This window comes from Muntiacus reevesi, chromosome 4, assembly GCF_963930625.1.
Source record: "Muntiacus reevesi chromosome 4, mMunRee1.1, whole genome shotgun sequence".
NCBI lineage: Eukaryota > Metazoa > Chordata > Mammalia > Artiodactyla > Cervidae > Muntiacus > Muntiacus reevesi.
Genome location: NC_089252.1, coordinates 103,154,237 through 103,169,167, shown reverse-complemented (window position 1 = coordinate 103,169,167; position 14,931 = coordinate 103,154,237). Strand labels below are relative to the sequence as shown.

At 34.7% G+C, this 14,931-nt stretch overlaps 1 protein-coding gene across 1 annotated transcript in view; it reads right to left on the bottom strand.

Moving 5' to 3' along the window:
* Window positions 1-14,931, bottom strand: part of ERC2 (ELKS/RAB6-interacting/CAST family member 2) — a 919,595-nt gene that overhangs the window by 492,929 nt on the left and 411,735 nt on the right. The window contains exons 9-10 of the mRNA XM_065935028.1: window positions 10,966-11,106; window positions 6,858-6,893 (exon numbers count right to left, since the gene is read on the bottom strand). Coding sequence (XP_065791100.1) covers window positions 6,858-6,893; window positions 10,966-11,106 — 177 coding nt within the window. The remainder of the gene's footprint in view (window positions 1-6,857; window positions 6,894-10,965; window positions 11,107-14,931) is intronic.

Sequence of the window (14,931 nt, the reverse complement as noted above, 5' to 3'; positions counted from 1 at the left end):
TATCTCTGGTAACTTTTAGAGCAACTTTCAAGCATCTTATAGAAACCGAAAATTGAGAAAGGAACATTTCAAAAATGTCTGTATTACAAATTAGGGAAGTAAAATTTGAGGGTCCCCCAATTATGTTTCTTCCGTTTCCATATGTAAGGAAATTTGTCACAAATGGGAACAATCAAAACAAAGTTTGGAGCCTCAGAGATGTGGGCAAGCTTGGTATTTTGATATGAACTGGTTCTGAAAGTCTGAATCAAGCACAAAAGAGAAATTTGGTCATGACTCAGGAGAAGGAGTATATAACAATACCTAGTGGTTATTTTAATGAAAGAATTTAGAACTATTTCAGGAAATAGGGCAAAATTTCAGATTAATACTATATCCAAATCAAAATTAAAAGCAAACGTGCCTAAAATGATACCAGGATTGATAGTACCAATTACCAATATGACAAAACACAAGTTTATTAACACTACTCTTGTGAAAGCTAGCCACTGATCATTTTCAATAAAATGTTAGTTCATCATTCCAAGTGCCTAGAAAGGAAAGTATTAACTTTAGTCCAGAAGCCTGCTGTGAAACTAGGCAGGGGATATTCAATGATAATGTTAAATAACTTTCTCTCTTTGAGATGGGCCTCAACAATTTTAATAAAAAATCATTTTTCTCAAACAAATGATTAGTCATGACTATAAAGTATAAGCAGAACACTAACTAATGAATCTGAGGACTCTTCTTTCATGCTGCTTATTGTTTTAGCAATATTTGTTAAATTTATGCACTGTAAAAATATGATTCTCTATTACACATCTTTGGGGGTTTAGTGTCTATTAACAACACCTTCATATCTTAACAGAAGAACAAGGTATATAAACTACTCTAAATGATATATTTTATTTCAGTCTTCTAAAGGAAGTTCCAATCATCACATAATTTCGAGTTATGAACAAAATATTACTTTTTAGAACAGAGTTTTTAGGGTGATTATAGAACTCTAAAATATTGTAAAATTTAAATTTTATTTTAAATCTAATTAATTAATACCAAATATAATAGCTGAGTCTAAAAAATACATCTGGGAACTAATAATGGTGTATCTTTAAGTCTTACATTACTTAGTGCTAAAGGAAATTATTCTTGCACAATTCCAGCTAACTACATCTAGAATATTCAAATTTTGCATATTATAACAACTATTCCAAAAAGAAAATTCTTATCATAGATGAAACAAATTAGATATTTATAATAAATATAAGTAAAAGTTCAAAATGATTTTCTTAAGTTACCCTTGTACAAAATAAAAAGAACCAATTCATGCTTAATACTTTTTAAGACCTTTCATACAAATATATAATTATTAATATGATACCTTTTAACTAAGGAATTTCCTAAAATTAATATAGAAAAATGAGTAATTATCTGGATGGTCTGATATAAAACTCTAATTTCAAATCTTAAGTGTTATTTTGAATATAATTTGAGTTTTCTAGGTACTGAAAATCTAGATTAAATGTGAGGCATCTGTGTTTGTGTATATATGTGTGTTAGTACATGCTACATGTATGCTCCGAATTCTCTCTTAAATAGCTGTAACTTTACATTGTGTCAGAGAAGCTAGTGTATGTGTGAATCAAATAACTTTTAGCTACTGATTTTAAAAAAATCATAAAAAGAAGCCACTGTACCTTCACAAGGACTGTGAAAGCATTTATAATTTAGGCTATCATGTCCCTGAGATTACATAGTCCTACAATGACATAAAAATCACAAAGAACTCACTGAATATTAACAAAAAAATTTTTCCCTTGGATTGGAAAAATGGTCTTTTTCTTGTGAACCCTTATGTAAAATATGAGCCCTGGTAAAGATGAATTGGCAGAAGAGATGGGATTTCAAAGGATATGATCATGCAGGGGGTACTCATGTGTGTAGAAACATTAGAGGGGTCTCAAATGTGTCTTGGCCACTAGCAAGGTTACCCCCAGTACCTCCAAATCAGAAATTTGCCCGACAGCAATGTGGGTATCAAATGAAGCACTAAATTTAGGACTCAGAAGGTTTAAAGATTTATTAAAAATTTATAAGAGGCTTCTGGATATGATCCCTGAGCACAATAACCATTAGGGCTACAGCAAAGAAGGTATTGCAGACTGATGAAAAAAATGATATTACTTGTCTCAAATTAAGAATTAAAGGAAGCAAAGAACTCAACCACAGAGAAACGGCACAGTGTTTATAATGACAAGACAAAACTCATTCAGGAGTAGAGACTGGTAGTTAAGCTGCAGAAAGGTTATTATTATAAGTAGTAGGGATATATAGGCAAAGTTTTAGGCTCCTAGGAAATGGCATTAGACTAACACTTAACAAAATGGAGTGACAAAAGTCAAAAGTTTCTAAAAGTAGAAAGTTTATTTCTACTCTAAGAAAAAAATGTTCCCAGGAAGACTTCAAAGCTTAATTCTTATTTTTTCTGCTTTAATTTATACCGACAGACATAGGGCTGACTATAAAATAATCTTGTTTAACAAAAACAAGTTATAGCTCACCAAATTTTGTAGGTTGGCCATATTTAAGATAAATAAGAATAAAATAAATTTCTTAGGCACCAATAACTGGTTAGAAAACAAAAGGAGAAACACACAATTCATAACAGTAATTTTAAAATTATATCCGTAGAAATGCCTTAGGCTATCCATAGAAAGAAATACCACAGGCCTGTAACAGGAAAATGAAAAACTTAACTATAAAAGATAAGTGAAATAGAGAAAAGCTGTATCAAGTTCATAAATTGGAAGAAAAAATATCAGAACAACATCATTCTAAAATTATTTTGGAGGTTGAATACAAATCAAGTTAAAATCAATAATTGTGCTATTATATTAGCAAGGTGATCCTAAAGTTTACTTGGAATGATGGAAAGTTAAAGGTTAAGAACATAAAAAAAAAGTGAATAAAAAGTAGAAAGAAGTAGGATAGTATTTGTTTCACTAGATGTTTAAAAGTATTATAAAGCCACAATAAATAAAATTCTGATCCCACAAGCAATGGAACCTCACCACTCAACATGAAGCAAAACAATCTAAAGATAGATGTAGTTAAATGGATATAAAAAGTAACATTTAAAAAAACTAATACAGGTGAATATTAATGAAATTCAAGGATGACTTCTAAGCATGAAGGCAATGAGGAAATCCTAAAGGGAAATACAGGTCAAGAACACAAAAATAGTTCTCTATAGAAAAAAAATTCAAAAAATTTAAAAAATTAAAAACATAAAATCTTGCCATAAATCTGAGAAAGCCTCCATATAAAGCACAAAATAACTCAAACAATCTACTGAGCAAAACAAAAAGCTCAAAAACAAGGGCTTAAATCACTTAAAATTATTTACAGACAAAAACTACAAACAGCTAATAAATGAATTAAAAACTTCAACTACATTAGTAATTAATGAAAGGAAAATTAAAATGAGAAAAATATTCCACCTATGAATGTGTCAAAGTTATGTAAAATGATAGCTTTTTTGTGTGTGTTGGTCTAGATGTGACAGAATGCCTTTGTTCAGAGCTGGAAGAACCATGTGACATGTGGAGCTTTTATAAGTCCTTGGCCCCTCATTTTATTCTACTAAAAAAATAGAAATGTGGGGAAATTAATATGGAAAAATGCTCTTTGGACTATTATTTATACTGGCAAAGGAAAAAATAGAAGAAAGAAATGACTAATGTTTGGAGAATGAGTACACAGAGTAGAATATCATACAACCATTAAAATGGTGTTTTGGAAGAATATATGAGAAAATTTTGATGATATGTAACAAATATAGGATATAAAAGTCAATAAAAGCTTTGACAATTCACTTAAAATAAAGAGTATTAGACAAGGAAAAGAGAAAAGAAAGAATGGAGCTAAGGAGAAAAGGAAAGAAAAAGGAAAAAGAAGGGGAAGAAAAAAGGAAAAGGGAAGGAAAGGAGAGAGAGGAAAGAAATAAGGAAAAAGGCAGAAAAGGAGACAGAAGATGAAAGAAAACTGACAGTCAGTCAAAAGATGTCTGGGTGGGCAACAACCTAGATGTTCCTAGTTATCACTTCCATGCAGTAAGACATCTTATTACTTTTATTTTCTCCTATATCCATCCATATTGTGGCAAACTCTTCACTGTGGCCCTAATCTTATTTTTATAACTGGGAAAAAAAAGACAATTTTTTTAAAATTCCATAAAGGATAGAAAATTCATCATGTTGTATACCTATCAGTCTGAAAAACAAACTGAACTCAGAATATCTGCAGACAAGAGGAGCTAAAATAATGAACTATACACTATGGAAATGGAGAAGGAAATGACACCCCACTCCAGTACTCTTGCCTGGAAAATCCCATGGATGGAGGAGCCAGGTGGGCTGCAGTCCATGGGGTCGCTAAGAGTCGGACATGACTGAGCGACTTCCTTTTCACTTTCATGCACTGGAGAAGGAAACCCACTCCAGTGTTCTTGCCTGGAGAACCCCAGGGACAGGGGAGCCTGGTGGGCTTTCACCTATGGGGTCGCACAGAGTCGGACACAACTGAAGCGACTTAGCAGCAGCAGCAGCAGCAGTACACTATGGAAAATAGTATAAAGGTTTCTCAAAAACCTAAAAACAGTTGTCATATGATCAGCAATCCCTCTCCTGGCCATATATTCAGACAAAGCTATAACTCAAAAAGGTACATGCACCCCTATGTTCACAGCAGCGCTATTTACTAAAGCCAAATACAGAAACAATCTAAATGTCCATCAACAGGTGAACAGGTCAAGAAGATGCGGTACAAACAAACAATGGAACACTACTCAGCCACAGAAAGAATGAGATCATGCCATTTTCAGCAACATGGATGGACCTTCAGATTATCACACTGAATGAAGTCCATCAGAAAGAGAAAGACAAATACCATGTGATATCGCTTACATGTGGAATATACAATACGACACAAGTGAACTTATCTACAACCAGAAAGGGGGAAAGAGGGAGGGAGGGATGGATTGTGCGTTTGGAATGAGCAGATGCAAACTATTACATATAGAATGAATAAACAAGGGAACTATATTCAATATCCTGTGATAAACCATAATGGAAAAGACAATGGAAAAGAATATATATGTATAACTGAACCACGTTACTATAGAGCAGAAATTAACACAGCATTGTAAATCCCCTATACTTCAGTAAAATATATTTTTTAAAAAGAATAATAACCTATATTAATTGGCTATATTCCCAGTATGTCCAAACAATGGGTTAGCTTAGTTAACTCACGGAGAAAAAATTAGTCCATGACTTTTGACTTGGTCACATAAAGGACTGAAAAGTTTGCCTTTGCATCCTAAAGACCCATCACTGGGTTAGAGTAAAGGCAAAATCCAGCAAGCATCATGTCATCACTCTCTCTGGAAATGGTCTACAAGCTAACAGAACTGCTTCTTCGGCCCTACATATCCTGACACGGATGGTGAATTCCTATCAGAGTTTTGGTAAATCAGAGTTGCTGCAGCAACAAAGCCCTCCCCACTTGCCCTCCATACACCCCAAAACCTGATATACTTTGGTTTTTTCCTGTCCTTAACTAGTAAGTGTGATACAATTTCAGTGTGATTACTTTACATCTCTTTAAAATGATCTAAAGAAAACACATACTTTCTTCAGGGTTAATGTTCATGCATGAAGCTATCCCAGTTTTAATTTGTCTTCACATCTCCACTCACTTGACCCTACTGATTAACACGTCCATTCAAATATTAAGAGAAGAAATTTGGATTGTTTCTGTTCCTCTGCTAAAAATCATACGTGGGAACAGAGGTTAATAAAGATGCTCCAATGAGGCTTGAAGAATTCTGTTTCCTAAGGCAAAATTTGTTTTCAAGGATGAAGGGTGGAGGCTGAATCTGAATATATACACCGAAGCATCTTGTGTATTATGCTATATACAACTAGGAGCAGTAACTTAACAAAAAGTTTTTGGGTGAATTGTTTCTTTTATCCCTGCTATTCCTTTTTCCCATAATGGGAATTTATAAACAAGAGGTAATTAGAGTGCAAGATAGCACAGATCATATCTGCCAAATGACAAATCCCATTCACTTTTATGCATTATTTCTCCCATTAAGACATCTGAGTTGACAAAATTTCTCTCCTTTTTAATAAGTTAAAGAAACAAACTGCTTCATATAGATACACACCTGTCATTAGGGTAAAACACAAACAAACAAAAAACTAGCAGTGGCATCTGGGCTATTTTACACATGTTTTTACTAGTTACCTGTTTTTTGTTTTTGTACCATTAAGCTATAATCAAACTTATTACTGTTATTAGGATAGTATATTTTAGATTGTTTTCAAATGATATGTTTTTAACCCTTGCAAAACCCATAATAATGTTAGGCATTTAGCAATCTCAAAGGGCATAGCCCTACTTTAAAATTTAAATCTATTTTAACTTCTATCACTTAAATATAACATACACTGAGTTGTTAGCTATTTTACAAATGTTGTTCCTTTGGGCATAGAAAACTCTGTTTGAAGAATGTGGCAAAGAATTTCATGAGCCTAAATCTGCAGCTGACCTAAGTTTTTCTATCACCTTAGAGTTAAGACAGAGGTAATACCAGAGCTGGCAATATTCCTTGAGTTCTTAATTTTTAAATTTCACAGACAAAAGAAAAGGCAATGGCCTCTGAACAGGTCATTTCTTTTGACAGAACGGAAATGGGAAGAGATTCATAAATATTTTCAAAACTTCCCCAATATGGCACACTGTGACATGTGATCAATGGATCCTCATGCTTTTATATGTTACAGCGGGAACTTTCAGAAATGACTTACTGGGTTGTACATCTGATTGAACAACTGCTCAGCTTGCTACATTGCAAAGTTGGGGAGGCATTGAAGCACAGACAGGGAAAGAAGGAAAGATCCAGAAAAACAGCATTAGCTCAACAAATTCAGTGCACTTGCACAGACAAACTGGTGGTTAAAAAAGAAGAAATTTCAGTTTCTAAACATTCCACAGTGAAAGTGAGAGGCTCTAGGGAAATAGAAATGTTGATTTTGGCTCCTTTAAAAGAATAGCTGGAATAAGAAATTTAAGGTTTGTGTTACTTTCCCTTTCTCAAGTTAAATAACCCATGAAATAAAGAAACCTGTCCACTTTTGATGATACATGAAGTGCTGGCCTCTAGCAATGAATCAGAAGAAGTGCTCTTGGCCAAGCCTGCAATTTATTACCTGAACTTCAAAGATGGTAATAATAAAAGATTAATTAAATCTTATCACTGAATTTATAGCTCTTCTTTTATATTAACATAAGCTTGACTTTTCTATTCAGTCTAACTTTAGAAAAATACAGATTAGCAAACAGCAGGTTAGCAATAGCAAAATATCAGTAAGCAAGACATTATAGGATTAACAGTAAATGGGAAAAGAAAAGAATTAAGTCAGTAGGAAGATTAAAGGGAACCAAAATACAATATTACCCATTGTCTATTACCAGTTCCTACTAGTAGTTCATAATTTAAAAATACAGTTTTCAGTGTCTATCCTATTATGTTCCAAGTCCTTTAGAATCTGTAATGTCCTTCTATTTGGTGGAGAAGACATAAATGTTTGTGGATTTAAATGTACTAAATATTACTTTAAATAGCATCCTCAAATTATAGATCTTAAATACCTGCATCATTAATTTGGGACTCAATGTCAAGGGGTAGAAGGAGAAACACTGTAAGCGTTTAAGCCAAGACATTCCTTTGAAGACCAAGAATTTATTTTTCTTCAACTTTGATGAAGTAAATGATAATTTTACTGTGGTTTTAAAAAATACCTTCCTCAAAGATGATATTAATTGGAAAATTACTTAAAAAACATAAATCATAGCATCCTGAAATGCTATTGCTTCTCAAATGATTTCTAGTCATATAAGATAAATTTACATCTACATATTGAACACTAAATACTGACTAATATGAGTAAAGATTTTCTTACAAGTGAAGCTCCAACAACAAAGCTGGAGTTCATCAGCAAAACTGGAAAGATGGGAAGGAACAAACACATCCTGACAACCTTGCTGCCTGACAATGAGATGGTCATCTTAGACACAGGGTGGTTATAAGGGCCACAGTGCTCACAGGCCTTCGGCAGCTGCCTTGAGTTTGAAATCTGGCTGACCAGGTGTGTGGAGCTGTTTTTAAGAGGTGGGGTGGAAAGTGTAAGAAGTTCCTTTTCTGCCTTTAGTAACCATTATCAACACAAACTATTTGGAAATGTCTTAAATTGACATAGTGCAGTAAAGAGTTAAAAGCAACTATGTGTATGAATGTCCTCCACAAACTTTTCTGTTAAAAACTCATCTTAACCAATTTCTAGCATTGTTTATAAGACAAAAGCAGATTTAAATCACAATTTGGATTCCACTGTCACTAGCAGACAAGGTTTCTGTTCAGCTAAACACATCACCGATGTTGTATAGATTTTTTGGCAAAAATACCTGAGTGCTCACAAATCTTGAGCAAAACTTCACTGGGAACTCATGGTTTATTTATGACATAATAAAACTATTATGTTTTCAGCTTTCATTTAGTAACCCTTTATATTTTATTCACAAGTCACATACCCTTTTATTTAAAAGGAGGCCCAGACACTCCTTAAGCTTTTATAGCTGCTTATTTTTCCAAGAGTAAATGATGTGTTTATATGTATATTCACAAATTTTTGGCTTATATTTTCAAATATTTCATATAGACTTCAATTCTTTTTAAGGTGATGGGTACTTGAGGTTTTTACAGAATTATTTATTAGCAGAAATTAAAGGCTACTAGAAAAAGTATTTTAAACTTTTGAATTTAGTTGATGTAGAGGGCCAAAAATAACAAAATAATTACTGCAGGTTAGGTATAAAAATATTTATATTATAATTACCTTATTTAATCTCACTGTACTATGCATGTAGGAGATAATATAAGACATGTAAATACTTAGAAATAAATTATCTTTTCATAAATTAAATAGGTCCTTTACAGCAAGATAACCATATTTGTTACTTTAATCCTGGTGACGTGGCAGAATGCTAAACTGTTGTCAGGAATAATACTAAACTATTTATCAGATTTGATCTACAAATTTCAGTATATGGTGTCTATCTGAAAGTCTAAGGAAATCACATGCTTTCACTGACTTTGCAGCTTAATTATAACTATGTTGAAAGACACTAGATTGAGTTGTACAGATGTTCATCTATTAAACTAGCTAAGTCATATTCATGGAAACTATGAACATCAATATATGAACCTCTTACTTTTTAGAGGATTTCCAGTTCCATAGATGCCTTACACTAAAAGGGAGAGGGTCAAGTATGTATCTGCTGACATAGTATATGGGATGCCCTCAACTCCATAACAGCTCCTCAGAGTTAATGAAAGGCAGTTTTCATGCCCAGGTGTAGTGGCAGTCCTCCTTCAGGACCTAGCATACTTCAGCGAGGTGAGATGACTCAAACACCACCACAGGGAGCCAACAAAATTCTCTCAGAGTTATCGTGGGGTCTGCTTTATGATCACAAAAATGTTCATTATATAAAAAGGACCATTCATAAGCTCATTTCTTGATGTGTATATGCATGTATAACATATTGCAGAACACATTCATATATGTGTCAAGAATATATATCATACACCCAATGCACAAATAGCCAACTCAATCACCATTTAAACACCCTCAAAGGGGAAATTTAAAGTCTATTTATTGCTTGAGATTTCTGCTTAAATAGACTTCACTTTTAAAAAGTGAGATGATGAGTGGATTAGGAAATAGACTTTGTAATAAAAAGATTTTCTGGCTCTTTTGTTGTAGAGATTTGATCCATATATTTATCTTTTTCTGTATTACTAAGGGGACTTGATTACTGTGGAATCTCTGACAGTTTCCGAAAATTCTATGATGAAGTGAACACAGGATAATCATATTTCAGTTATACATTGCCTCATGCATATGAAATAGTATATTAAATTTTAAAATATCCAGAATAATTTCTCCACAGATATATGATGCTTTCACATCCCTATTATCCATATCATATATTTTTATAACTTTAGCAAATGAATCCCCATTTCAGTGTGCTATGAATTATACATAGTCACATTTTATTATATGGTTTGTTTGTTTAGATTATCATCTCTTCTGAGTAAGTTTATAAGTTGTCAAAGGGAAACAAAATGCTTAAACTCATAATGTTATGAGTTTTACGTGAACAATGAATGCAGACGACCAAACAACACAAGGAAAAAGTCAAAGGAACGATGCATGACTGGAAATGTACTCCACAAAAATGTCGAGTTCAGAGAAAACATGTTAATGCTGCAATGCAAAGACCCTGTTTTCTTTACTGAAACCTTCAACATATAAACATTAAGGCCATTTCTGGTCAAGTATAAATAGTCAATCCATAGAACTTCCAAGGATTTGACCATTTTCACAAACTTTTAGAAATTTAACATGGTTGGGTAAACTTCTGCCAAGTCCCCTCTCCCCCAAAATTGACCTGCTTCTGAAAAGTAGTAAAAGTTTATCAATGTATAACAGGGCTCCTGGATTCTTTGACTTATTGAAAACATTTACTGTAAAACATTTATCATTCTTTACGGTTGAGATTTGCCCAGAGAGTAATGGCTGATCTTTATAATATTTTTCACTTCTACTACTATTGTCATCTATTTCTCAAGCTTTTTTTTTTCTTTTGCCCCAGACAGGAAACCTAAGATAACTTTTCATGTTCAGAGACAGATCTGATGCAGACTTCTTAGGAATAAAGATTGCTTAATTAATCCTTTTATCAGCTGATGACAAAAGATAAGGGGTTTCTATTTTTTGAAAAATGTCTCTTCCTTTCCTATTTTATCAATTAATTATAAAATGAGTATTTTTTTTCTTAGATATCACTTACCTTTTTTAACTGTGCTTCCAATTTGCTACATTCTTCTTTCTTTTGTTCAATGGCTATTTCTAGAGATTTTAATTTGGAGTCCCTTTTCAGCCCTGCTGAGGCTAATGAAGATGCATGTTCCTTGAGGTCAATTAAACTAGACTGAAAGGAAAAGAATACTCGTAAGTAAAACAGTGTAATTTCTACTAGCAGTGTCTTCAATTTTAATACACTGATTCCATACATAACAATAAAGTGTGTATTAGACACAGAGGGTAAATAAGTCTTAATTAGGTAACAACAGTCGACTCTGGCCAAATTAAAGTTGGCCAGTTTATAGAAGCGAGCAGGATCTAACTGCAGTAGAATCAAATGTGACCAAATGGACTAGTCAGTAAATGCATGCTTCATGTCTCAAAGTTATGCTAGTGATCTGAGTCCCAAGGCAGTCCTTACACATCATAGGAAACAGACACCCTGAACCTTCCATTTATTTGCTGCTGTCAGGTGGTGCAGCATCTAAAAAATATGAAAGAAAATACCAACTCTAATGCTTTTCTCCCCCAAAAGGGCAAATCATGTATAAAAGAAGAATCCTAATCTTTATCAAATTCCATTTCTTTAGCAGAAAAATGACCAATGTTATTTCAAACATCTCCCATAGAATCAAAGGTAAATTTATTTAAAAATCCAGAGCAAACTTTATGTCCTAGTCCTTTGCAAAATCAGATTCAGGAATATAATGAATCCCCCCAACTCATACATGGGGTTACCCAAGTTGTTCCAGAAACCAAGAGGTTCCCTGTATAGTACAAATTCCAAAAGGTAAAGAAATAACACTTCCATGTATCAGAGTACACAACTTTGCTACCTAGGAGGGCATGGTCCACCAGCAAACATGAAATGGTTAGCAACTATGTGACTAAAATGTTCAGCTTCCACCCAAACCAGACATGATACATTTCTTTTATATCCATCTGCAACGCCTAGGAAGACACTAGGCGAACAGCAGTTTCTTAGTAACTGATGTGATCTAGTACTTTAGTGCACCTTGAGCCCTGGAATAAGGATACTGGTGACTATACTGGTGCACAATCACCCAGCAAGCAATGCAAGTTCTAACAACTCTCTGAGTGACAGGTTAGCCATTCTCATTTTTCAGGTCAGGAAACTGAAGCTCACGTGAGGTCTTATCTTCAGCAAGGTTCTTAAGCCATTAATGCAAGATATATGTCTCAAACCCAGGTTTCCAACTCCAATTTCAATGGCGTTTATCATGTAACTTCCACAGAAATAACAAAGGACCTTATAACCCTGGTGGCTCAGATGGCAAAGAAACTGCCTGCAATGTGGAAGACCTGGGTTCAATCCCTGGATTGGGAAGATCCCCTGGAGGCAGGCATGGCAACCCACTCCAGTAATCTTGCCTGGAGAATCCCTTGGACAGAGGAACCTGGTGGGCTACAGTCGATGGGGTTACAAAGAGTCGGACACGACCGAGCAACTAAGCACCATATAATCCACATACTTTGTCATGGTGAAAACTATGATAACCCCAACTAAATTATAAGCTCCATGCTAATAAAAATTGTTTGCCTTTATAAAGTTTAAACTGCCAGGTGTAATATTAATACCTCTATGTGTCAACTTAGCTAGGCCATAGTCTCCAGTTACTCAATCAAACACTAATCTAAGTGTTATTGTAGAGATATTTTGAAGATGTAACTAACATCTACAATGAATTCACTTTAAGTAAAGGATATTATTCTTCATAATCTGGGTGGGCCTGATCCTATTAGCTGAAAGGTCTTAGAAGCAGAACAAGGTTTCCTTCAGACAGAAGAAATTCCTCCTGTGGACTGAAGCATTAGCTCCTGTCTGAGAGTTTCTAGCCCATCCTGCCTGATGGCCTTCTGTGTGAATTTTGGACTTCCTTAGCCAGCCCCCATAACTATGTAAGTCAATTCCTTGCAATAAATTTCTTAATATGATTAAACTTCTTAATGAAGTTCTGTTTTTCTGATGGAAGCTTGACTGACATACTAAGCCCAGTGGCAGCCACATTATTATACAGGAACAATAAATGTGTACAGAAATGCCTGTCTGAAATTCATACAATGTAACCAGTGTTTACAAAATTATTTTCATTTAAAGTTTACACTCTACCAAGTCATCAAAATCTCTTTTCAACTAGAAGCACATATAAACATACATATTGCTTTTAGGGTACAAACACAGGAATAACACTTGCAATCCATGAAGAAAGCTGTAAATGAGACAGAAGCTTCAGTGCCTTTCTTTCATACTAACTATAGAACTACAGACTCTGCAGCTTTTATATTCTTTATATATCAAAGAATGATAATCTAATCAAAGAAATAACCTCTTCTCTAAAAACCAGTGAACTTAAGTTTTAGAGAACATAAATTTTGCTTCTAAGCTTCCACTAAATTTCCTATTACTGATCAATTCTTTCCTTCTTGGACTCCTAATTTAGACAGTACTTTAATCTGTTTCAGGTCAGTTTCAGTCACTCAGTCATGTCTGACTCTTTGCAACCCCATGGACTGCAGCACACCAGGCTTCCCTGTCCATCATCAACTCCCAGAGCTTACTCAAACTCATGTCCATCAAGTTGATGATGCGATCCAACCATCTCATCCTCTGTAGCCCCATTTTCCTCCTGCCTCCAACCTTTCTCAGCATCAGGGTCTTTTCAAATAAGTCAGTTCTTCACATTAGATGGCCGAAGTATTGGAGTTTCAGCTTTAGCATCAGTCTTTCCAATGAATATTCAGGACCGATTTCCTTTAGGATGGACTGGTTGGATCTCCTTACAGTCCAAGGGACTCTCAAGAGTCTTCTCCAACACCATAGTTCAAAAGCATCAATTCTTTGGTGCTCAGCTTTCTTTATAGTCCAGTTCTCACATCTATACATGACTACTGGAAAAATCATATCTTTGACTAGACGGACCTTTGTTGGCAAAGTAATGTCTCTGCTTTTTAATATAGTGTCTGGGTTGGTCATAGATTTTCTCTCAAGGAGCAAGCATCTTTTAATTTCATGGCTGCAGTCACCATCTACAGTGATTTTCGAGCCCAAAAAACTAAAGTTTGTCACTGTTTCCATTGTTTCCGCATCTATTTGCCATGAGGTGATAGAACCAGATGCCATGATATTAGTTTTCTGAATGTTGAGTTTAAGCCAACTTTTCCACTCTCCTCTTTCACGTTCATCAAGAGGTTTTTGGTTCTTCTTTGCTTTCTGCCAAAAGGGTAGTGTCGTCCTCATACCTGAGGTTATTGATATTTCTTCCGGCAATCTTGATTCCAGCTGTGCTTCATCCAGCCCGGCATTTCACATGATGTACTCTGTATATAAGTTAAATAAGCCGGGTGACAAGATACAGCCTTGGTGTACTCCTTTTCCAATTTAGAACCAGTCTGTTGTTCTATGCCCCATTCTGTTACTTCTTGACCTGCATACAGATTTGCCAGGAGGCAGGTCAGGTGGTCTGGTATTCCCATCTCTTGAAGAATTTTCCACAGTTTGTCATGATCTACATGGTCAAAGGCTTTGGCATAGTCAATAAACAGCAGTAGATGTTTTTCTGGAACTCTCTTGCTTTTTTCAATGATCCAGTGGATGTTGGCAATTTGATCTCTGGTTCCTCTGCCTTTTCTAAATCCAGCTTGAACATCTGGAAGTTCACAGTTCACATACTGTTGAAGCCTGGCTTGGAGAATTTTAAGCACTACTTTGCCAGCATGTGAAATGAGTTCAATTGTGTGGTAGTTTGAGCATGCTTTGGCATTGCCTTTCTTTGGGACTGGAATGAAAACTGACCTTTTCTGGTCCTGTGGCCACTGTTGAGTTTTCCACATTTGCTGGCATATTGAGTGCAGCACTTTTGCAGCATCATATTTTAGGATTTGAAATAGCTCAAATAGAATCCCATCACCTCCACTAGCTTTGTTCATGGTA